The 25,797-nt window shown below is 39.5% G+C and overlaps 1 protein-coding gene across 2 annotated transcripts in view; it reads left to right on the forward strand.

Annotated features, from left to right (window-relative positions):
* ADGRG2 (adhesion G protein-coupled receptor G2) overlaps nucleotides 1-25,797 on the forward strand; it is a 203,901-nt gene that overhangs the window by 90,449 nt on the left and 87,655 nt on the right. The window contains exons 5-12 of one of the 2 annotated variants that reach the window (XM_056558757.1): nucleotides 1,097-1,144; nucleotides 7,207-7,242; nucleotides 11,392-11,445; nucleotides 12,990-13,052; nucleotides 14,357-14,431; nucleotides 15,495-15,560; nucleotides 16,316-16,390; nucleotides 21,497-21,541. In XM_056558757.1, the coding sequence (XP_056414732.1) occupies nucleotides 1,097-1,144; nucleotides 7,207-7,242; nucleotides 11,392-11,445; nucleotides 12,990-13,052; nucleotides 14,357-14,431; nucleotides 15,495-15,560; nucleotides 16,316-16,390; nucleotides 21,497-21,541 (462 nt within the window). The remainder of the gene's footprint in view (nucleotides 1-1,096; nucleotides 1,145-7,206; nucleotides 7,243-11,391; nucleotides 11,446-12,989; nucleotides 13,053-14,356; nucleotides 14,432-15,494; nucleotides 15,561-16,315; nucleotides 16,391-21,496; nucleotides 21,542-25,797) is intronic. The other variant, XM_056558758.1, reaches the window with a different exon arrangement.

The following is a 25,797-nucleotide window of genomic DNA, read 5'->3' on the forward strand; positions in this document are numbered from 1 at the left end:
AGTACTTATGAGCTTCTGAAGTTTAGGTTGTTCTTTTCTGTCTAAGTAATCTCTGATGACACGTGTCTCGGGAACCGCCCAGTTTAGAAGAGGTTTGTTATGGGAATTTGCTTCTAAACTGGGCGGTTCCCGAGACACGTGTCATCAGAGATGACTTAGACAGAAAAGAACAAGAAGTGAATGAGTCGGCACTGCTGTAGCTTGCCCACAACCAATCACAGTGGTTCCCAGTGGGCTGATCACTGGGTACCACACCCAATCCCGGGGCGTGGGGTGCAAGTTTCAAATCCACATAACAAATGGAAATAACAAAGAAAGAAGACAACTGCACTCACCATACAGCAGGGACAGTCGTGTATAGAGCGGAGGAAGAGGTGGTTACGGGACAGATCTGTTTTGCATGGTAGACGTGCTTCGACTAGCCGACACCTCTGGTGTCGGCTAGTGGAAGCACGTCTACCGTGCGAAACAGATCTGTTCCGTAACCACCTCTACCTCCGCTCTATACATGCCTGTCCCTGCTGTATTATCCATGCCTAACGGACTATAGTAAAAGATACCTTCATCACTGGATGGTGAGTGCAGTTGTCTTCTTTCTTTGTTATTTCCTTAAATCAAAGACATGCACCTAATGTGAACAAACACATTATTTAGTTTTAGTAGTGCGCCGAGCAATCATTCAGGGATTGGCCTAGAGGTGTCACAAGGTCACAGCCATAATATTTGGCTGCCAAAAGGAGCTACAACCACATCTACCCAGGCTGAAGGCACCATAATTTGCATAACCGTAACACAATTTTTTGCTTTCGAAGCTGGCCCAAGTGGAAGTCCGGGTAAATGCTCTTTAATAAAGGGGACTGTCTTAGTGGGATTGTTTTTGATCATTATGTCAATGTAAGCATGCCATTGATCAGCCAACAGATGAACAAATGCATTTAAGAACAATCCATATGACTCTTGACTTCTACCTTTCCTTGGTAATAGTAATTATGCAAAATAAATAAATAATCTTCAGGAAATATATTCAATCAGTTACCAATCTAAAAAGTGATCTAAACAATCTAATAATTTCCTTTTTTATCCTTCTATGAAACAGGTCAGATCAACAATTACATTCACATGTTTCACAAAAGATCTCTTCGAGGTAAAACTAAATCTGTGCTGCTTAATTGTGTTATAATTAACTAATAATAGCTAATCTGATTATCTGAAGGCTTCATTCCACCACTCATGTCGTAGAGAATACACTTTCCTCATGGCATGCACAGTCTCGGATTTATAATTTAGTACCTGTCTGGCTAGGTTTACAGTAGCCTTACATGGACATATTTTTACATCCATAATATGGACACAAGTCCTGACCTGACTGTTTTTGGGGCCATAATACTGATGTAAAAATATGTATTAGGCTAGTGTCAACCCAGGCTTAGGGTTGATAAATATTGTAAAACACTGTATTCTGTCATATACTGTATACAGCATTGTCAAAATGCATTGTATTGTAAGGCATGGTAAAACAGTGTAAAACTGAGACTGTAAAGTGGTAGAAAAGCTGCCAAAGAAATCCAAAAAGCTTATTAATTATATTTACACCAATTATTTCTACTAATGATCAAGAGAGTAGTTGATACTATGTACAAATGATCTTGATTTGCGATACACGGTACTTGCCTTACATGTGATAGCATAACTTGGCCACTAAGTACTGTATTACCCTGCCCCCTTAGACCTACAACATAAGATACTCATGTTGTATGACTTAGAAGTAAATATATTAAAATATAAACAACAGTATAAAACTTTAAAATAATATAAAATGGTATATAAATTTAACACAACACAATTGTGACAATGTAAGCAGCATATGACTTACAAAAAGGGGCTAGTATTGTAGTAGCCACTGGGGAGATGGTGAAGGTTATGCATGGTGGAGTAGTCCCTGATGTTTGTTACATGACAGAGTGGTGTACCAACCCATTGTGACCCCATATCTTTTTTCAGTGAAGCTGTTCCCATATACAAAGTACCGGAATGGGACCTCTGGACACTAGGATTTTGGGAAACAACTTGTAAAATGTTACTCAAATTTCTGGTGCAATTCCAATGAAATGTAACTGATTTAAATATTACAGCTTCTCATTCAGAAGAATTAATATTTGGTCACTGTCCTTTTAATTCTTCTCATGCAGCAGCTTTACTGATTTTTAAGTGCTTCTTAGCACATGTACTGACTTAGTGCAGATGTATATGTATGTTCAAGTCCAGTATTACTGAAACTGCTTGCTGAGGATCTTCACAGGTTGGTTTACTGTTGTGCAGGATGAAAAATGTAGGCATCAAGTTAAAATCATGATTCTTCTTATGTTGTTCTTCTGTATTAAAAATAATTAATTTATTAAGCTGTATCTAACAAAACTGCATCCGGCATAGTTTTCCTCCAGTGTGCACCGGAGGAACACTGATGCTAGAACTGATCCCATTCATTTGAATGGGACAGTTCACACTCATCCAGCATCTGGATGGTTGTACACGACGGACGGCACCGCACAGCTTGCTGTGTTCCCCTGTCTGGGTTCCAAAAACAATGGACATCGGAATCCATAGAACTGATGACAACTGATGCACGTTCTCATCAGTTATGACATCAGTTGCGTCGAAATCTAGACTGAGTTCACCTATGCTGGATGTTAACCCAGCTTTATTTAACCTTGCTCAGAGGGGTCTGTTGGTAATTTCTGCTATTTCTGCAGTTGCAGTTAGGAGTCTGTTGCAGGCAAAGGATGGCTTCAAGTGCTTTGATAATGTGTATGCTTTGCCTTTTTTTTTTTTCCTTTTTTATTCTTATTTCATTTATTTACCTTTATACAAACAATGAAAATGTGTTGAATCACTGAATAGAATTAGTTATCGAAGTATGAAATAGTTGCTCTAAGCAATAGTGAAAAGGTGCAGAATGCTTGCAGTGTGATTTACTACCACTAATGCATTAATTCAGCACATTAGTTATATACTGTAACTTGAGTGATTTGTGCTTCATAAAAAGTAAATATGTAGACTGTAAAGTTTTAGCCTTATTTTTATTTGCATTGATTATGTTGATGGAGTTATTATTTAAGGGAATGTTAAGGATTTCACTTTTCTGGCTGATATGTGGACACAGGATACACAAGATCAGCAGGCAAAGACACAGGATCAGCAGGCAAAGACACAGGATCAGCAGGCAAAGATACAGGACTGACAAGCCAAGACACAGGCCTGTACAACAAGTAAGGCTGGGTTCACATATGTCCGGCATCCGGCATAGGTGAACTCAGCATAAATCTCGACGCAACTGATGCCATAACTGATGACAACTTGTCATCAGTTGTATGGCATGCGGCGTCCATTGTTTCTGGGCAACGGACAGGGGAACGCAGCAAGCCGCGTTCCCCTGTCTGGTGCCCTCTGGCATGTCCAACCATCCTGTGTCAAAATTGAGACGCTGGATGATTGTGAACTGTCCCATTCAAATGAATGGGATCAGTTCTTGCATCAGTTTCCCTTCGGAGTACGCCGGAGGGAAACTTTGCCGGACGACTGATATATGTGAACCCAGCCTAACCAACCTAGTCTCCAGAAAGGCTAGGCAGAAGCAAATAACTCCAGGAAACAACTTAGTACCAGAAATGGAACAAGTATACAAACCAGAATAAAGGCTCAGTAGGGTAGCATGAGACATATACTACAGAATACACAATCTGGGGGCAAGAAGATTACACTGTACCGACACTGCAGCAAAGAATGAGAACACAAACACAGTTTGTATTGCAGATCCTGATAGACCATTAGAGACTGGTATATGAAACTATTTTTTACTGGTGAAATGGTGTGGAAGATACAGAACTGAAGAAACTTACATTTTCAGTAGAGGAGAGGTGAGCAACAGCACAGTTTGCGATACCTCGGGGAACATTTATTTGGTAGCTCGGTGATTTAGTGTTTTTATCAGATGTTCTGTGTTCTTGACATGTAAGAGGTTTAATAAATATATGACAATATATAGTACTGGAGGTAAAGTCTTGAACACATTTCTGTTAATGAGGAGCACATGTATTAAAATACATTTAGATGGCCCATATGGAATCTGTACAGGGTTTTAAGTGTATTTATAGAATGCAATATTTTTATTGGGTTGTTTTGGCACAATTTCCGCACAGGCTTATTTTTGAAGAAGTACTGTACATACTCAGCATTTATGAGTTTTATAAAATCTAGAACAAATAAAACACACAGCCCTATGGTGGGGGCTGAAAATATCTTGGGGGAAGATTCATTAATCTCATTTATCTGAATAATGATTTTTCTACAAACCCCACGTTTTGCACAATTATTTTGCGCCTTTTTGCAGTCTGCACCACTTACGCTAAGAAGGCAGAAAGAGAGGGTTCATCTTTGCATTAAGGGGGCATGGCATATTCACATGCAACTTTAGGCACAATTTGAACCCCGATGCAGGCATGAAATGTCACAGAAATCCACACCAGCTCAGAGCACACTTAGATTTCTACGTCTGGCCCAGAGGTAGCCTTCCTTAGATCCGTTGGATATACTGAGAGGTGTGCACCTTACAATATGTCCAGTGCAGTGAACATGCGCGGAGCTTTACATAAGATGGGCATATAATGCGCACTCAGTAAGGGTACATTCACACATGCATATTTTCTGCTAAAGATCTGCTGTAGATTTGCTTCTGCAGATGTTGCTGCTCATTGACTTCAATGGGTAGGAAAGTCTGCTACGGCAAATCTGCTGCAGATCTGCAGCAGAAAAAAACGCACGTGTGAATGTACCCTAAATCTCCCATTAGCTATTTTTTAATATGAGTTAACGTTATAACAACATACGGTATATAAAGAAAAGCATATACTTTACTGTAAAAATATCAACACAAAACAAAACTTACAACAACTAATTAATCTGAAAGAGACCAAACAATATTGTGACTTTTTTATTGTATTTGATACTAAAGTTTTTGACTGTATTTATGGCAATTTTTATTTGAGCATTTTACCACAGCAGTAATATGTGTTGTTGGTAAACGAACCCCATTTTTACACAGTTTTTTTTTTTAAATGGGAAAAGGGGGGATTCTTACTTTTATTAGGGAAGGGGTTAAATGATCTTTATTAACTTTATTAACGGCAAAGATCATTGTTATCGGCGGTCGATTGCTCAAGCCTGGATTTCAGGCTTGGAGCAATCAATCACTGATCGGACGTGACAGAGGCAGGTAAGAGACCCTCCTGCTGCGTCCTTGCTGATCGGGACATTGTGATTTCACCACGATGGTCCTGATCAGCCCCACTGAGCTGCCAGGAAGCTTTCACTTTCATTTTAGACGCGGCGATCAACTTTGAACGCCGTGTCTAAAGGGTTAATAGCACAACGATCGGTGCCGCACGCTATTAGCCCAGGGTCCCGGCTTTCATTAGGTACGCCCTGCGTCCTTAAGAGGTTAATTCTCCCTGGGATGGAAAGAGTTAACCTTCCTGACCAGCACTGGGAGGAGATATAAGGCCTCTTCATTTGCTGTTCTGGCCTGGTTATTAGACCTGTGTTCTGGCCAATGTCGGCTTGATGTCTGTCTGTGCACATATCCTGAGTTTTAACCATGGTTATCTGTCCTGTTTGATATATAGATATTAGCCTGCTTTGTTTTAGTACATTTGTAGGGTTTTAATATTTGTGTATGTTCATTTTGCATTTGCTTTGTGTTGCCTTAGTATGTATTCACACTGTGAGTTTTGTCAGTCCTGTTTTGACCTTGTTTGATCCTGCAACTCTGAGGATCCTATTGTTTCCTCCTAGGCTAGTATCTTGATCACTCAGTGGTAGGCATGTCCCGATACTAGTACCAGGTATTTGCATGGTATCGGGGACTCGTCTAATGTTCCCGATACCAAATCCGATACCTGGTGGAGTGCTCCGCTGCCCCGTTCTGCCGTCCGCATCGCTGCAGCTGCCATGTTTTGCTGTCCACATCCTGGCGTCTTATGGAGGAGTATGTGACACACACGTCACTCCACTGCACCCAGTGTAACGCTAAAGAGGAAGCAGAGTGACGTGTATGTCACATGCTCCTCCATAAGATGCCATGATGCGGATGGCAGAACGGGGCAGTGGCAGTGATGAGTATGGGGCTACGGAGCTGCGACACGGACAGGTGCAAGTGAGAAAGTACAAGGGGGGTCCTGCAGGCTGCTGGCTACAAGGGGGAGGCCTGCTATCTACAAGGGTGGACCTGCTATGTACAAGGGGGATCCTGCTGGCTCCAAGGGGGAGACCTGCTATCTACAAGGGGGGGGGGGGTCCGCTCCGGAGACATCGGTTTCGCCAGCCAATGCAAATTTCCTGTTCTGCCCAATGGAGAAGAGAGAAATCTTCGCTCATACTACAGCAGCTGCCTCCATTGTACACAACAAGGAACCCACATATCAGCATGGTAAGCAGCGCCAGAAGCCACATCACCCTGGTGTCAGATTCCCTTTAAAATAAAAGTACTCGTACTTGGTATTAGCACTAGAATTAAAGTATTGGTACTCGTACTCAGTTTTAAAAAAAAATGGTATCGGTACATCCCTACTTGGTGGAGAGTGCCCACTAGCTAGGAGTCTATTTGGCTTTGGTATTGATGTCCCTCCATGATTGGAGTGGGGTGTCTAGTGTGTTCCTTGTTCCGAGTCCATTGTGAACAGTGCTCTTGATTTCCTGACCTGTTAGTATGCTATTTACTGCCTTGTTTGTATTTATATATCTGTTTGTTGGCTATTGTTTTCCAGGTACGTTCTTGACTTGTTCCCCGCCTTTGTACTGTTCCGTTTGTTTTGTTGACTTCGACGCCCATGCACTTTAGCGCAAGGAAGGGACCGGCTCCAAGTTGTCAGTCAGTCGTTTAAGGCAGATGGGCAAGTAGGCAGAAAGAGTGGTTTATAGGGACAGGCTAGGGCTCACTACTCCCTAATGCCCCCCCCCCCCCCCCCTGTAACCGTTCTATTACACCTACATCAGTTCTGCAGATACAGGGTCATTCAAACCAGTTCTCTAGTGTCTGGGACCCCAAGGGAGAGAACCTCATCTTACCATACTCATGTACTGTCAGTATGAGTAATTGAGGTTTACAGTACATGAGACCAAATATATAAACAATCATGTACTTTTCTGTTTTAGAAACTACAGGGGGAGGACCCACTACTGTCCTGGAAGGTAAATAATTCTAAAATTCAGTCTTTAAAAAAAAGTTTCACCTTGATCTTTTTATTTCTACAGGTCATCACAATGAACCACGGAATGTTACAAGTATTTCCAATTGCTGTAAATTGTCACAAAAATGTACATAGGGTACGTTCACTCGTACAGGATCTGCTGCATATTTTGTGCAGCTGATTTTGCTACCCATTAACCTAACAATGGGTAGCAAAATCAGCTGCAGAAATATGCAGCAGATCCTGTACATATGAACGTACCCATATACATTATTTCAAATAAGTAAGTACACCCCTCACATTTTTGTAAATATTTTGTTATAGCTTTTCATGTGACAACACTGAAGAAATTAAACTCTGCTATGATGTAAAGAGGTGAGTGCACAGCCTGTATAACAGTGTTTAATGTTGTGTCCCCTCAAAATAACTCAACACACAGCCATTAATGTCTAAACCTTGACAACAAAAGTGAGTATATCCTTATGTGGAAATGTCCAAATTGGGCCCAGATAGCCATCTTTCCATCGCCGTGTCACATGACTCGTTAGTGTAGTGTCTTAAATTTGGTGTTATTGCTCTCACAATTTCTTATACTGGACCCTTGAAGTTCAACATGGCACCTCATGACAAAGAATTCTGAGGATCTGAAAAAAAAGAATTATCACTCTACATAAAGATGGCCCAGACTACAAGTTGATTGCTAAGACCCTGAAACTAAGCTGCAGCACAGTGGCCAAGGCCATACAGTGGTTTCACCGGACAGGCTACACTGAGAACAGGCTTCACCATGGTAGACCAAAGAAATTAAGTGCACATGCTCAGAGCCATATTCAGAAGTTATAGACATATGAGTGCTGCCAGCATTGCTGCAGAGGTTGAAGGAGTGAAGGATTAGCCGGTCTTAGGCCATCTAGCCTCTTCTAAAGATGAAGCACAAGAAAGCCTGCAAACAGGTTACTAAAGACAAGCAGACTAAGAACATGGAACCATGTCCTGTGGTCTGATAAGACCTAGATAAACGTATTTGGTTAAGATAGTGTCAAGCGTTTGGTGGTAAGCATGGTGGGGGGAGCGTCATGGTCTGGGCTTATATGAGTGCTGCTAACAATGGGGAGCTAATGTTTATTGAGCAAACCATGAATGCCAGCATGTACTGTGACATACTGAAGCAGAGCATGATCCCCCTCCTTTCGGAGATTTGGCCACAGGGCAGTGTTCCAACATGATAATGACCCCAAACACACCTCCATGACGACCACAGCCTTGCTAAAGAAGTGAAAGATAAAGGTGATGAACTGGAAAAGCATGGCTCTGTGGGTCCCCCTTAAATGGAAGGTGGAGGAGCGCAAGGTCTCTAACATCCACCAGCTCCATAATGTCATCATGGTGGAGTGGAAGAGGATTCCAGTGACAACCTGTGAAGCTCTGGTGAACTCCATGCCCATAAAGCTTAAGGCAGTGCTGAAAAATTATCGCCCCCACAAAATATTGCCACTTTGGGCCCAGTTTGGACATTGGGGTGTAATCACTTTTATTGTCAAGATTTAAAAATGAATGTCTGTTTGTTGAGTTATTTTGAGGGGACACAACAATAACCACTGTTATACAGACTGCACTGTGTTGTCACATAAAAAGATATATTTACAAAACATGTGAGGGGTGTACTTATTTGTGTGAGATACTGTACCTCCATATACTATATTCCTAGAATACATACACCTAATATTCTTTAGTGTATATGGTATGATTCTGTTCCTATCTTCTGATTTGTATGATCAGTAAGTACAGTGAGCCAACTGTTTATTTAGTGTATTAGGGTGTAAGGAGTAAACTTTGATGTTTAGGGAAAGAATGTTTCAATGCTGTGATTGTAGGTACATCTTAGGCTAGGTTCACACGGCCGTATTCTCCCGTCCTGCTATTCCCTGTCATTGCTGGTAAATTGACCATATTAACAAACGGATGCAAACTGATGCAAAAGGATGCCATTAAAGGGGTATTCCAGGAAAAAAAGGGGTATTCCAGGAAAAAAAAATGTATATATCAACTGGCTCCAAAAAGTTAAACATATTTGTAAATTACTTCTATTAAAAAATCTTAATCCTTTCAATAATTATGAGCTGCTGAAGTAGAGTTGTTGTTTTCTGTCTAGCAACAGTACTCTCTGCTGACATCTCTGCTTGTCATGGGAACTACACAGTGTAGAATAGGTTTGCCATGGGGATTTGCTTCTAAACTGGGCGGTTCCCGAGACATGTGTCATCAGAGAGAACTTAGACAGAAAAGAACAACTTAACTTCAGAAGCTCATAAGTACTGAAAGGATGAAGATTTTTTAATAGAAGTAATTTACAAATCTGTTTAACTTTCTGGAGCCAGTTGATATATATAAAAAAAGTTTTTTTCCTGAATAACCCCTTGGCATCCTGTTGCATCAGTTTTTAATCTGTTTATTTTCTGTTTTTATTTTTGTCTGGCTACTTCCTGGTTCCTCACACCTCTTCTGAGCATGCTCAAAAGTAATAACGGATCAAAAATGGATTGGAAATAATGGGTGCAAATGTAGACATTAAAGGGGTACTCCGGCCCTAAGACATCTTATCCCCTATCCAAAGGATAGGAGATAAGATGTCTTAGGGCCAGGGTACCCCTTTAAAGACTCATCCGTTTTCAATCCATTACCCATAGACTTCAATGTTAAATTCATAATATCCATTTCTATTCCGTTATTTTTGAGGGCAGAAAAAAATACTGCATGCACTGTCTTTTCTCCTGCCCAAAAAAAAACCCAGAAATTAGAGCAGATGGGTGCAAACAGCTGACAATGGATTGTAAATGGATCCTGTTGACATCAATGGGATTCATTTAAAAACCGTTTGAGAGACCCATGGGATACATGGGGGGGGCGGGTGTCAGCCTCCGGGTCATGCTGGGGATGGACACGCCCCCTTTCTGCGTACTGTCGGGGCCCCATACAGGACATCACAGGTACCAGCGGTTGGACTCCCCGCGATCTATAACTTATCCTTCGGATAGGGGATAAGTTATTTTCCACTACAGTATTTCTTTAAGGTCCACCCATCTGACTGAATACGTGGATTGTCAGAAAAACTATTAACCCATATATCTCAGGAATCAAAGGGTGTATCAAGAAACGTTAAACAGTTGTTTAGTAATAGCTATTTAATGACAAGCTATTTAATGACAATTTAATCAAATTTTTTGGGGGTTAGCCAAAGGCCTTTTTTTTTTTTTTAATGAACTGGTGCCAGAAAGTTAAACAGATTTGTAAATTACTTCTATTAAAAAATCTTAATCCTTTCAGTACATTTTAGCAGCTGTTTGCTACAGAGGAAAATCTTTATTTAGCAAACCTATGCTGCTCTGGACAGTTCCTGACACGGACAGAGGTGTCAGCAGAGAGCACTGTGTACAACACAAAAAAGAAATTCAAAAAGTAAATAATTTCCTCTGTAGCATACAGCTGCCAAAAAGTACCAAAATTATTAAGATTTTTAAATAGAAGTAATTTACAAATCTGTTTAACTTTCTGGCACCAGTTCATTTAAAAAAAAAGTTTTCCACCGGAGTACCCTTTTAAGGTGTGATCACCATTAAGTGATGCACCCTGATAATTTTGTTGTCTTACCTTCATGATGCACTGTCCCACTTCTGCTGATGACATTCCGATCCTGGTGCTGGTAACTACTGGGCATCAGATTCACCATTCAGAACATCAAAATGAAGCTTTCACAGGTTATAAGTATCAGCAACATAAATATAAATCTCAGATATATACCTGTGATTGTAAATTTATAAAGAACAATGAATCACAGTTTAGCATAGTGGCTCCATGCATTGCATACAGGCTGTGGTGAAAAGAACTGCCCCTGATGCCTTACTGATGCCTTACTGATGCCTTACTGATGCCTTACCTATTACACGAACAAGTTATTATTCAAGAAAGTTTATAACAGAAGTGGGATTAGGACAAGTTAATAGTCTTATTCTTGTCATACTTAAATAACTCATACAAGTTTAATGACAGTATAAAATATTTGTAAATGTCAATGGAACTATACATTTTACATCGATATGACCTCTCCTGCTGGCCACATGCTCACATTTAAATATTTATTTTCTCTTTGTAGCTACAACTAAATCTCCTAGTGTCCTTCCTGTTAATTCACCAAGCCTCACTACAGGTATGTAACTTATACAAGACATGCAAGCATATGCTTTTGAAGACCCAATGGTTGCCCATCATAGACAATTATAGAATATCCTGTTGATGCGCTACATCCTCTCTTCTTTCACTTCTATGGGACTTAGAGAAATAGTTTTGTTTTTGCCAAACAAATAAAGGGGGGGGGGGGGGGGACATATCAAGCCTTGTGTGAAGGAACAGTGGAGCACTTGCTCATAGCAAACAGATTCTAGCTTTCATCTTCAAAATGTCTTTTAAAAAATGAAGGCAGCAGAAGAAACAAAAACGGAACTTATTCCAAGCGCCAGATCCCTCGAGATAGTCAGTCAATTTCCATAAAAGATAACATTTATTCCAAGCATAGATCAACACGTTTCAAACCCGAAACGGGCCCTTCATCAGGACAGAATGTCTATCTCGAGGGATCTGGCGCTTGGAATGAGTTCCGTTTTTGTTTCTTCTGCTGCCTACACTAATACCGGACCAGACGCTGCCTGGGATCGGGGGAATCAAGCTGCAGGATCCCATTTTATGATATATGTGATATCAGATGTTGCGCTCTGAACGCAACACCACAGGGTGAGTGTTTATACCAGCATCTCCCTACCTGTGCCTAACGTACTTCACCAGGGGCGCTATTGTGTTCCTTTTTTTTCTCTTTTTTTCTCTTTTCAAAAATGAAAGAAGCAATCCTGAAAAAGGCAGGCCTACCAAGGCCCGATCCATCGCTTTTGTTGCTGTGTTATTCTTTTTCCGATTAGGCTACTTAGCAGCTTGTGGCGCGGGTGGTTTGTTCAGCGCTCCGCATGGCATCAATATTTATTTCATCCACCACTTTGTGTCAGTGACAACTATTTTCATAATCGATTACCGTAGTTGTTTCATGCCCTTGTCTTTTTTCACAGGCATAATGGATAAATAATCAATTTTTACCTAAATCAATTTAAATAATTAATTACTCCTCCCACATTGGGTGTTAAAAGGAGCAGAAGATATTTGACTTTTACCATGATTTGGGTGTGGCTAATTGGCCAGGGGGGCATGTGTAAGCATCATTTTGAAAAAACGCACTTAAAATTTAAAGCAATATATAAAAAGAAACATAATCCAAAAATACTGATGTAAATAAAAAAGATGCACATACTAATTAAGAAAAAAAAAATTTAAACATTACATTAATTTTACAATGCATAAGAATTATTTTATTCCAGAAAAATGTGCCAGGAATAACGGTGTGTAAACATGGCCTCAAGGTTGTGTTGTTTTCCTTCTACCCTCTATAAATACTCATAGGCTTCTTGTCAAATTGGTCCAAGTGTGTGTGTGTGCGTGTGTGTGTGTGTGTGTCATAGTTTTGTAAAGGTAGAAGTGCATGGAACAAGTCAGTCAGTATTTGCTTAGGCTCCCTAGAAAACATTTTTTTTTGCTGTAATAAGCTTCCCAGGCTATCATATAATGTCAATAATCATGTAGTATATTTAGATTCCAATGTAATTTAGTATATATATTTTTTATTATATTTTCATATAATTATTTTTACAGGGGCTAACACAATGACTGATGGTTTTAATACACTCTCAGTCGAAACCACAAATATAACTAATGGTAAGTACCAATGGACAATACAGAAAGTCCTATAGATAAGTAGGAAACTCTTTAACTGATATGCAAAATGAAAGACAAAAATGTTTGTAGGTTAATGCCTAAGGATTTTTAAGTGAAACAGAAAAGGAGTTAAAAAGAACAGCAGATTATGATACCAACATTATATTACACACTGTACTGTGACTGGATAATAATATTGTGTATCAAACATAATGGCCTAGATTTATCAATCTGACAGAAACAAATCACAGCTCAGCTTTCTTAATACCTGAGCTTGTTAATATAAGAAAGCTGAGCTCTGATTGGTTTTTATGGGCAAAACCAGACAGTTTTTTGCTTGAAATCTGATATATCTGGGCAAATATTCTTCTAACCTGCCAAAAATTACATGTCAGAATATCATCAGGAGTCTGTGGGTATGACCACATTTACACAGCAGTGGGCTTGGGACTTAAAACAGACAAACATGCACTGAAAAAAGTCCCAAGCCAGTAAATTCTGCTAGGTTAAAGGGGAACTCCGGTGGGGAAAAAATGTTTTTAAATCAACTGGTGCCATAAAGATTTGTAATTTACTTCTATTAAAAAAATCTTAACCCTTACAGTACTTATCAGCTGTTGCATACTACAGATATACTTCAGATAAATGTGTTCAGTTCTTTCCAGTCTGACAACAGTGCTCTCTGTTTACACTTCTGTCCATATCAGGAACTGTCCACAGCAGAAAAGGTTTTCTATGGGTATATGCTTCTAATCTGGACAGTTTCCGACACGGACAGAGGTGTCAGCAGAGAGCACTGTAGTCAGACTGGAAGGAACTGAACAAATTTCTCAGTAGTATACAGCAGCTGATGAGTACTGGAATGCTTCAGATTTTGAAATAGTAATTTACAAATCTGTTTAACATTCTGGCACCAGTTGATTTGAAAAAAAATTGTTTTCCACTTGTTTCCAGCGGAGTTCCCCTTTAAATCTCTGACATAACATTCTGCATGACGCTCTATTGGTTTTGATGTCCTCAGTCCCCTCTGTACCGATATGCCTGCCCACCTCATGGACAATTATGGGATCCCCTTCGGCCATATGAGCACTAGGTAGGTGGTCATATTGGTGCAGAGGGGATGAAGGCAGGGAAGCCGGGTAATTGATGCCTCATTGTAATCCAGTTTACCCATATTATAACCCTGTGTGTTGGGTTTAGTGCAGGTGAACCCACTGTCAGGGGCCGATAACAAGTTCAATCCTAGTTTACTAACATATTATTCTTCTTAGAAAACTGATGAGTCTATTGTGTTAATGTTACAGTCAGTGAATTTACCATTGGCACATCCAGAAGCAATACACTTTGGACATCATCAATGAACACAAATGTCAGCAATGGTCAGTATATATCATTTTTAACACTTTGTGCTCCAGTGGTAAACCCATTGTAAATACAATATAGAGTACAAAATTGTGGAGTGGAGTTTTCTTTGTGGGTTTTGTTTCCAAACAGGTATTTTTCCACAGTATTTACAGATTTTTCCTTACGTTTTGCTTTTTTTATTTTTACCAATGCTCTGAGCGCTCTGGTTTTCTAGAGCTCAAATCCACCACATTTTATGTGGGAACTTAGTAAATATGTTTGGATTTTTCAAAACTGTCAGGGACATGCCCTTTATAGGTGACCACGTCCTTCTTCACTGAGGCCAAAAACCCATTTTGGTTTTTCTGAGTAAAATGGAGTGTTGGTCAGGTTTTTAGATTTTTTTTTTTTTTTTGGTCTCAAATTCTGGTGCACAAAGCATGCAACACAATTGGGGCGCAAAACCCAAGAAAAAACAATCGGGATCACATTAATAAATAACCCCCAATATGTAAAAAATGCAGATGCAGTTTTGCAGCCACATAAATAGGTTTTATAAGCAATATGCCTGAAAAAAACACTGTGAACATGGTCTTAGCCCTGTTTTGTTATTTAAAACACATTACTTTGGGGAATTTGGCACCACAACAATAAACTAGTTCTTAGGGCCCTATTACAAGGGACGGTAGTGCACTGTGTAGTAGGGCCAGGGGTCAGCCAGTGAACAAGCAAACCCTTTTTCTTCGGCTGTCCGCATCTTTTTAAACTGCCAAAAAAGCATTGATGACTATCCAGCGAGCCTTGTAATAGACTCTTCAAACAAACACGCTAATTTACAACGCACATCAGCAAAAGTAATAGGGTCTGTACCCTCTGCCACAATGTGCATCATTTCTAATTGATGCTATTTTAGTTTTTTTCCCCCAAAACCTTTAATACTGCAGATCCCTTCTGACAACAGCAAGTATTAAGACATGACAGTGAGCCTAGATCTGCTGAGGATATTTGCAAATGTATATTGGAAAATAGCAGAATCAGTGATTTGTTTTTGTCATGTACAATGTTAACCTTTTCTGTTCTACTTATTCTTCTTTTCAGGAAATGATAGTTTCTCAAACATAAGTACATTTTCAACGTCTTCAATTACTACCAACATAAATAATGGTGAGTCATATAAAATAAGATATAAAATTTTTCTATAGAATTCTGTAGAATATTGTGTGATTAGCTGCACACACAAAAAATAGACACTGGTTAATTCAACACCTGACAGCCCTGTCTGTGTGACCAACAGCTGCTTCAGTGTCTGCATGCCATTAGACTCAAGGGACCCATAGGGCGTCTGCTTCGAAGGATTAGGGCTGGACTGCAGCGCAAGCAATGGGAGTTGGTGCACTGGTACAGTTCTCAGATTCTTGCAATGTAGTGTTTTTGTTCTAAATGTTTATAGACAAAAGGAAACACAGCAATGCCAATTTCACACAGCAATAGTTATGGCAGTGCTTAAGTATTTATTAACCAAAACCATTAGTGTACCCAAAGCACAGAAGAGGTTTAAATCTTTCCATTAGACTTTTTTTCACAGTTTATGTTCCACACTTCTATCACTTTCTCAGGCTAACTTTACATCTACATTTGGTGTTCCGTTTGGGAGTTTTGTCACAGATGCAAAAAAACTAACTTGTTGGAGTCCATTGCACAACGGACACCAACAGTTCCCGACGGGTCCCATTGACTTTAAATGGTGTCCATCGCATTTCTGTCTGGTGTCTGTTGTTTTGCAGGAGACAACAGTCCTGTAGTTATTTTTTTCTGCTCAAATCCTGTCATTTGTATAGATTCTACAAACTGTTAATATGATACTATTTTAAAAATTCTGGAATTTTTCCTTTGGTAATATTTTTTTTTGCTCCTCACAGGGAGTAGTAGTTGGAGTAGTACTGTAACTTCTTGGCAAACATCTTTGACCTCTGAGTCCCACCAAGTAACAAATGGTAAGCTCATTCTTCTCTGATGTATTGGTAGAAACATAGTGTCCCAGAAGTATGTACAGTCATATTCAAAATTTAGGCACCCCTGACCATTTCCATGATTTTTATTTATATATAATTGGGTGTTTGGATCGACAGGTATGCAAACACACTTTTGGACAAGCCAGTTTTATTTTGTAAGAAGCTGTGGACTGATGAAACAAAGTTGGAGTTATTTGGTCATAACAAGGGGCATTAGGCATAGAAAGAACACAGCGTCCCAAAACAAACACTTGATAAGTCACTGGGTTCTTGGTCACCTCTCTTACCAAGGCCCTTCTCCTATGATTACTCGGTTTGGTGGTGCAGCTGGTTCAAGAAAAAGTTTTGGTTATTTCAAACTTCTTTAGTAACCTTTCAGAGCAGCAATTTCTTTTACCCTACTCTAGATCTGTGGCCCCAGACAAATCTGTGCCAGAAATTGTCTTGCATAACTTGTACCACATTTATTTAGAAACTTTTTAACAACACTTTTCTAAATTGTATTACAGTGGTTCAGGCTCATAAATCTTGCACAGTCTATCTCAATAGACTGTGCAGTCTAAGGCTAAGTTAACACATTGTAAAATTTACTGATGCAGTTTATTTTACGTCCACATTTTATTCTCTAATTGGCAAAAAAAACTGCCATTAAAAAATGCTGACTTTTTTTCCCCATTATGGACGAATTTGCATGTGTAAAGTAAAATTACTTTGTGTGAACTTAGCCGAAGTCTGTAATTGTGTTCTAAGTTTTAGACCTACTTTAGGAATACTTTAGGCCAAATCAGTGATCTAAAATTTTGTCACACCTGTGGCACATGGAAGTGCAATTTTGAAGTCGTGCTTCTTTCTTGATTGGCCCTGTCCCTTGTCGGCAAGGCACAGTCTATGGCTTTTTCTCGTACTCTTTGCTTAATAAATGTGTTGTAGTTGCTATGTGGTAGAATACTGGTGCATTTGGGAACAAAATTTTGGTACAGCAGCCTTAGTAAATTTTGGCCATCGAGTATATTTATGAAATCACATTGGAAGGACTAGTATTCTCATAGATACATCTGAACTATGCTAGACCTACATTACTAAATAGTAGTCAAGTGAAAATAATGTCCTTTTAGTCATTTGGAGCTACTAATATTAGTTCATTGCTCAGCACTATTAGATATCCGGCACAATACAGTAAGTAATATATTGATGATATTTAGCAGTGAGATATGGGCTATATGCATGCTAACTAACTAAAATGTCAGATGTGGAAACTCTTACAGAAGGTAAAGTACAAACAAGCAACTCACTACCAAGAGCAGCAATGTGTGCATGGTTTATGTCCAAACAATACTTCCTTCCTTTCAGGACAAGCCAAGGCCACATTTTTTTTCGGTCTACCAATTCATTTCCTTGTTTTAGAATGACATCAATTGGAGAGAAAGTTACTGCACAGAAGCAGGATATGCATGTGTTTGGGCACAGGGAAGCGAGAATAAGGCTGGAAAAATTCAGAGTGTGGCCAGTATCGAGAATCTCTGGATGGGAACATTCAGAGTGCGACCAGTGTCGAGAATCTTTGGATGGAAACATTCAGAGTGCGACCAGTGTCGAGAATCTTTGGATGGAAACATTCAGAGTGCGACCAGTGTCAATAGAATCAGATGGCGCCAGGACTGCACGGACATTGCAGTCCACAGAGATTGGTATATGTACGAGCATAGCACAGTCTGCCATCTGCAATAGCTATTGGTTGTCAATGTGTGCTCTAGTGACTATATGAATAAATATTCTTGTCATGTTTGTACCTACCATTCTAAAAAGTTTTTTTTTTTAAATGAGCAATATTATTTTGAGCATATTGTCAATATAAAGGAATCAGTATTTAGTACTTTATTTGTCCACTATGGTGCAGCAATCCATTTTCTCAAATACCACCTACAATTTTGGTGAGGAGTCAGATCTATGGACTTCTTCATACATCACTGTGCTTCCTATCATCATGGGTAGCACAATGATTCAATGAAGAAAACTGCTACCTTCCACCACAGGGTCTTGGGTTCAACCTCAACCAGGACATCAGATATGGTCAACTTTTGACATGGGTTAAAACTGTTTTTATCTACAGAAGTAGCAGTGGTTATCTTGAGTGTGTTAAGCCAACACAGCAATATTTATTGTGTCAGGATATCCAATTATCTTGGGTTTGTGTAGCATTAAATGATATTGCACTGCACTTGTTTGGCTGATCGCTGGCCCTTTTATATAGACCAGTTTTTGGAAATGAGCATTCCTAGGAATGTTCATTTGCCCTATAATGAGCCCCAATAATTAATTTTGACTACTTTGCTTCAGACAAATTTTTGGTGCTAAAAGTTTACATCAGATATTTAAAGTGTTTTACATGAGAATGATGCAAGTTCTACACTAGTCACACCAGTTTTGCAAGAGTGGGCATGGCAATTTAAATTTCATGTTTTACATGATATTAAGGGGTGAGAGTTTTACATAAAAAATTTCACACCAGATTTTTGCTAGTGTAGAAATTGCAGAAATGGTTGTAGTTTTTTCTTTTTTCTTTCTTTCATTTTTTGGGGGGAAAAGGTGTTATTTAACCCCTTAAGGACGCAGGACGTAAATGTACGTCCTGGTGAGGTGGTACTTAACGCACCAGGACGTACATTTACGTCCTAAGCATAACCGCGGGCATCGGAGCGATGCCCGTGTCATGCGCGGCTGATCCCGGCTGCTGATCGCAGCCAGGGACCCGCTGGCAGTGGCCGACGCCCGCGATCTTGCGGGCGTCCGCCATTAACCCCTCAGGTGCCGGGATCAATACAGATCCCGGCATCTGCGGCAGTTCGCGATTTAAATGAACGATCGGATCGCGCGCAGCGCTGCTGCGGGGATCCGATCATTCATAACTCCGCACGGAGGTCCCCTCTCCTTCCTCCGCTCCCGGCGTCTCCTGCTCTGGTCTGTGATCGAGCAGACCAGAGCAGGAGATGACCGATAATACTGATCTGTTCTATGTCCTATACATAGAACAGATCAGTATTAGCAATCATGGTATTGCTATGAATAGTCCCCTATGGGGACTATTCAAGTGTAAAAAAAAATGTAAAAAAATGTAAAAGTTAAAGTAAAAAAAAAGTGAAAAATCCCCTCCCCCAATAAAAAAGTAAAACGTCCGTTTTTTTCCTATTTTACCCCCAAAAAGCGTAAAAAACATTTTTTATAGACATATTTGGTATCGCCGCGTGCGTAAATGTCCGAACTATAAAAATAAAATGTTAATGATCCCGTACGGTGAACGGCGTGAACGAAAAAAAATAAAAAAAGTCCAAAATTCCTACTTTTTTAATACATTTTATTAAAAAAATTTTTATAAAAAATATATTAAAAGTTTTTTATATGCAAATGTGGTATCAAAAAAAAGTACAGATCATGGCGCAAAAAATGAGCCCCCATACCGCCACTTATACGGAAAAATAAAAAAGTTAGAGGTCATCAAAATAAAGGGATTATAAACGTACTAATTTGGTTAAAAAGTTTGTGATTTTTTTTAAGCGCAACAATAATATAAAAGTATGTAATAATGGGTATCATTTTAATCGTATTGACCCTAAGAATAAAGAACACATGTCAATTTTACCATAAATTGTACGGCGTGAAAACAAAACCTTCCAAAATTAGCAAAATTGCGTTTTTCGTTTTAATTTCCCCACAAAAATAGTGTTTTTTGGTTGCGCCATACATTTTATGATATAATGAGTGATGTCATTACAAAGCACAACTGGTCGCGCAAAAAACAAGCCCTCATACTAGTCTGTGGATGAAAATATAAAAGAGTTATGATTTTTAGAAGGCGAGGAGGAAAAAATGAAAACGTAAAAATTTAATTGTCTGAGTCCTTAAGGCCAAAATGGGCTGAGTCCTTAAGGGGTTAATCAATTATTGAAAAATAAATAATTAAATAATTATTATTGGAAAATTATTAACATTTTTCAATTTTTTCTTTTGGTCACTACATCTGAACTCACATTTAAAGGGGTACTCCGGTGAAAACCTTTTTTTTTTTTTTAAATCAACTGGTGCCAGAACGTTAAACATATTTGTAAATTACTTCTATTAAAAAAATCTTAATCCTTCCAGTACTTATTAGCTGCTGAATGCTACAGAAGAAATTCCTTTCTTTTTGGAACACTGATGACATCACGAGCACAGTGCTCTCTGCTGACATCTCTGTCCATTTTAGCAACCGTGCATAGCAGATGTATGCTAAGGGCAGCATGGTGGCTCAGTGGTTAGCACTGCTGCCTTGCTGTGCTGGGGCCTTGGGTTCAAATCCCACTAAGGACAACAATAAATAAAGAGTTATTATTATAATGACGTCAGCAAAGAGCACTGTGCTCGTGATGTCATCAGAGAGAATTCCATAAAGAAAATAATTTCCTCTGTAGTATTCAGCAGCTAATAAGTACAGGAAGGATTAAGATTTTTTAATAGAAGTAATTTACAAATCTGTTTAACTTTCTGGCACCAGTTGATTTAAAAGAAAAAAGGTTTTCACCAGAGTATCCCTCTAAGCCCTAGAAATGTTTTATTTATACAGTTATCGCTTTTCTGGGCTCTAGTAATCATAGAACATTACATGAGATGCTTCGGCCAGAATTTTCCGGGATGTCAAATTTGGCACCAAAATCGCCAATTTTGGTGGAAAAAAATTTAAATCAAATATGGCGGCAATAAAAAATGATTTGGTGCCAAATTTGGCAATTTTGGTGCGAAAAAAAGCTAAAGTACCACGAAAATGAACTCTCACATATTTTCATATTTTCAAAGCAGCACAAGAGACTTATAATATCTGACTGAGTAATATCCCTGGAAGAGAAATGTCAGTAGTTTTTGAAGATCTCCCCAATGTTTCTTCTCTGTAGTACTTCTTTAAATATGATCTGCACCTTTATCTTGTGGAATTACAGGATTGGTAGTTGTTAGAAGCCACTAGCCATTAAGCTGTTGTTCCTCTGTTGTCAATAGAAAATACATTTTGTATATCAGTAAAAGTATTTTAACAGTGAATTATTATTTGTACTATTACAGGAATTATGAATTGCTCCTTCAATGACACCAGTGCATTTCAGACATGTAAGTAAGCTTCTAGTGACTAAAATGTAAGAAATCATTTGCGCCAGGGAAGTCCCTATAGCAAAACAGTGAAACTTCTCCAATAGACTACCTCTTTGAGAAGACCAGATTTGTACTGTTAGAACAATATTGGGCTTATTCATTCAGTTGATCTGTAGTTTTGTAGAGGGAAGATACTTCCAGTAGTCATTACTAAGAAGTGATGTCATTATTTCACAATCCTGTTTAAAAATAGAGTAGGTTTTGGAGTATTTCATTCCAGTGAGTCACCAAGAGAAGGATACAAAGTGCACCACCCATACAATAATATAGAGGGTGTGTTTGGTAAAACAGTGCATTCCCAATCGTGTCCAGGGCAGCACCAACTTCTCTGCAACTCAGTAGCATTAGCTCTGCTAGCAATGAGTGTTATACAGTACATTGCACATGAGCTCACAGAGAGATTGCCTGGTATTTAGGCTGGTTTCCACTTGTTTTTTGGGGGCAAAAAAAAAAAAAAAAAAAAATGCCCAAACTGCTCCACAGCGTTTTTCCTGCGGAAAAACACAGAGGCCAGATATTAGCAAGGAGTTAATAAAAAAAACGCCAAACCCACTTTGTTTTTGAGCTTGGCATTTTTTGGCAGACTTCTGCGTTTTGCTGCACTTTGGCAGTTTTAACAAATCACAGCATGCTGAGACTATGGTGTTTTTTAAGAAAAAAAGCCATAGTTTTAGCATCCTAGGAGGGAAGTAGTGATTCTTTGCATTACTACTTCCCTCAGCAGGCGCACAGTATACAGCGCAGCATAGTGCAGTGCTGGAAACTGCCCCTGCACAGACTTGAACTGAGCTGTGCTCGTGGCTATACAGCCCTGAGAACAGCTGATGCTGATACGTCGATATACGTCGTATACCTCCTGCCCAACAAGAATTTACAATAAAACTGAATTTACAGTGATATGCATACATCACTGCATTACTGTAACCTCTTGCTGGGATGTGCCAGCCCAGCAAGGAATGAGTTAAGGAGCTGAGCAGCGCTAAATAATTATTTGTGGGGTATCCGGTATATACAGCCATCTATAGATGGCATTATATATTGTATATAGTAGCAAGACATCCAGTTACCCCACCCTGGCTTCAGTTCCTACAGGTGAGGAATTTGTGCTGAAATGTTGCGATCCACAGCAGTATCCGCACCTGAGTATTTTAATTACTTACAAATTAAAACATGATTCCTTTTGTTTTCTAAGGGCAGGGTCACACAGGGTGCATACACAGCATATTTCACACTGCGGATGCGCCAACTGCAGTCACAAGAGGAACTGCAGAGCGAGCGCCCGGCTAGTAGCTCTGTGTGTCTCTGTGTACTGGTAGCTCTGTTTGTAGTGGTGCATTTCTACAGCAGGAAATCCGCCACTACAAGCGGACAGACAGAGCAACTCGGTCACATGCCATTGGCGCATCCGCAGCGTAAAATCAACTGCAGATGTGCCCTGTGTAACCCTTCCCTAAATCTACATATTTGCAGTTATATCAGCAGCTCCAAATATGAGCTGTCTTTTTTTTTTAATAAAGGTTGGACTCTCCTTAGGCTGGAATTCCACTTATTTTTTTTTTTGGGGGGGGGGGGAAACGCCAAGAAAAACGCCAATTCTGCCGCATGGCGTTTTTTTGGCCAAAAAACGCAGCGGCCAGATGTTAGCTGTAAATCAAGGAGGAATTGCAAAATTCTTTTTCCAGTTGACGTTTTTCAGTTTGGCATTTTTTAAATCCTTTTGGGTTTTTTTCACTCTTTTTTTGGGGCGTTTTTCAGCTCCTTGGCAGTTTTGCTAAATCACAGCATGTTGAGCCTATGGCGCTTTTTCCCCTGAAATCGTAGTGGGAGTAAAAAAAAGCCAAGAAAAACACCATGTGGGTTTTAACTTTGGCTTTTCTGCAGGCGATTTTTATTCTTTTTTGGATTTTAGCGATCCAAAAAAGTGATGTAGATACCATTATTTATAAAATTTCGGAGGGTACCATTAAAAAATAATAATAAAAAAGATACAGTAGTGATGGAAAAAATGGTATTTAATGAAACTGTGTTTTTTATAGCAACATTTTTTAAATTTTTTAAACAGGGATCAATTTATGTGTGTGGGCAGGGCACTAAAAATGTAGCCGACAATAATAAAAATGTAGTGTGTGTGTTTTTCACTTTTTTTTCTTTATTTTTAGGTAGTACTACTACTCCCAGCATGGAACACACTGTTCCATGATGGGAGTAGTAGTACCTGTACTAATTGACAGATCGCCCCGGGTCCGTTGCGATCCTTTTTTATAGATGCGGCCGCTCTTCTGTGGTCCCCTGCACTACCGTACATATACACCTATTCATATTTCCTGCAGAGAGCTGTGATTGGCCAGATTATTCCAGCCAATCACAACTCTCTGTGGGAAATATGAATAGGTGTATATATACATCAGTGCAGGCGACCATAGAAGAGCAGCCGCCCACATCTATTATACAGGAGTGACATCCGCTGTGATCTTTCCTTAAAGGGGTTATCCACCATAAGGTGATTTTAGTACGTACCTGGCAGACAGTAAGGGACATGCTTAGGAAGGATCTGCGCTTGTCTTGGGGCTAAATGGCTATGTTGTGAGATTACCATAACACTGTGGCTAGCTTTTTGTGAACTGGTATTTCCTGTTTGACTTTTTTTTTATTACTACAAATCCCACAATTCCATTTTCCTCCCTCTCACATATCAGCCACCCCACCCATTGAAACATAAATGAGCTGCATCCATTCAAAAGACCTGTGGTTTTCAATAAGGGTGCCCACAGCTGTTGCATTAGTTACAGATGAATCTCTTTCCCACCAAGCGATCCCTCCACCCATTGAAGCAGACAGGCTCCCTGTCATCAGCTGACTAGTGAGTCAGGTCTCGGCCGCATTGCAACCTGGGAAAAATCTGAGACAACAGTCATTTTGTATGCTGTTAAAAATAAATATTGGGGTGAAAATCACAGAAGAATTGTGAGAAAACCGTAACACACAAGTAAAGACACTATATTATGAACTACACTAACTTTTTAGCCCCTGTAGAGTAGTCAAATAAAAAAAAATCCTGGAATACCCCTTTAACTGCAGGTACTACAATTAGTAGTAGCTGCAATTAAAGGGGTTATCCAGGAAAAGAACATTTTTTATATATCAACTGGCTCCAGAAAGTTAAACAGATTTGTAAATTACTTCTATTAAAAAAATCTTAATCCTTTCAGTACTTATGAGCTTCTGAAGTTAAGGTTGTTCTTTTCTGTCTAAGTGCTCTCTGATGACACGTGTCTCGGGAACCGCCCAGTTTAGAAGAGGTTTGCTATGGGGATTTGCTTCTAAACTGGGTGGTTCCCGAGACACGTGTCATCAGAGAAAACTTAGACAGAACAACCTTAACTTCAGAAGCTCATAAGTGCTGAAAGGATTAAGATTTTTTAATAGAAGTAATTTACAAATCTGTTAAACTTTCTGGAGCCAGTTGATATATAAAAAAAAGTTTTTTCCTGGATAACCCCTTTAAGGACAGATCACAGCAAGTGTCACTCCTGACACCTGCTGCGATCGTCCTATCTATTGCAGAGATGCGGAGCGGCTTTCTCCTGCGCTCCGCATCTCTGCTCTGTACTCCGGCCAGTGATATGAATAGAACATCACCCATTCATATTTCCCACTGAGAGCTGTGATTGGCTGCCACCATTCGGCCAATCCCCACTCTGGGCGGAAAATATGAATGAGTGATGTTCTATTCATATCACTGGCTGGCCAGAGTATAGTGCAGAGATGCGAGCGCTGTATAGAGCCGCTCCACATCTCTGCTATATTATGGACGGTCGCATCGGGTGTCAGGATTGACACCCGGGGCGATATGTCTATTAGTACAGGTACTACTACTCCCATCATGGAACAGTCTGTTTCATGCTGGAAGTAGTAGTACCTAAAAAATAAAATAGAGAAAAAAAAGTTATACACACTTTATTAAAAAATTATTAAAAGTTCATTATAAAAAATAAAAATTTCCTCAAATAAATTTTTTCCTATCCCTACTGCATCCCTACCTGCATCCCAACACATTTTGAAAAAAGCGCCAAAGGGGCCAAAAATGCAATTTCAGCTCAAATGCAAAAATGCTAGAGATTGCACTGGCGTTTTTTTCTGGTGTTTTTTCAGTGAAAAAAACGCTGGAAAAAAAACAAGTGGAATCCTAGCCTCAGAGATCAGGACAGCTATTC

This window comes from Hyla sarda, chromosome 2, assembly GCF_029499605.1.
Source record: "Hyla sarda isolate aHylSar1 chromosome 2, aHylSar1.hap1, whole genome shotgun sequence".
NCBI lineage: Eukaryota > Metazoa > Chordata > Amphibia > Anura > Hylidae > Hyla > Hyla sarda.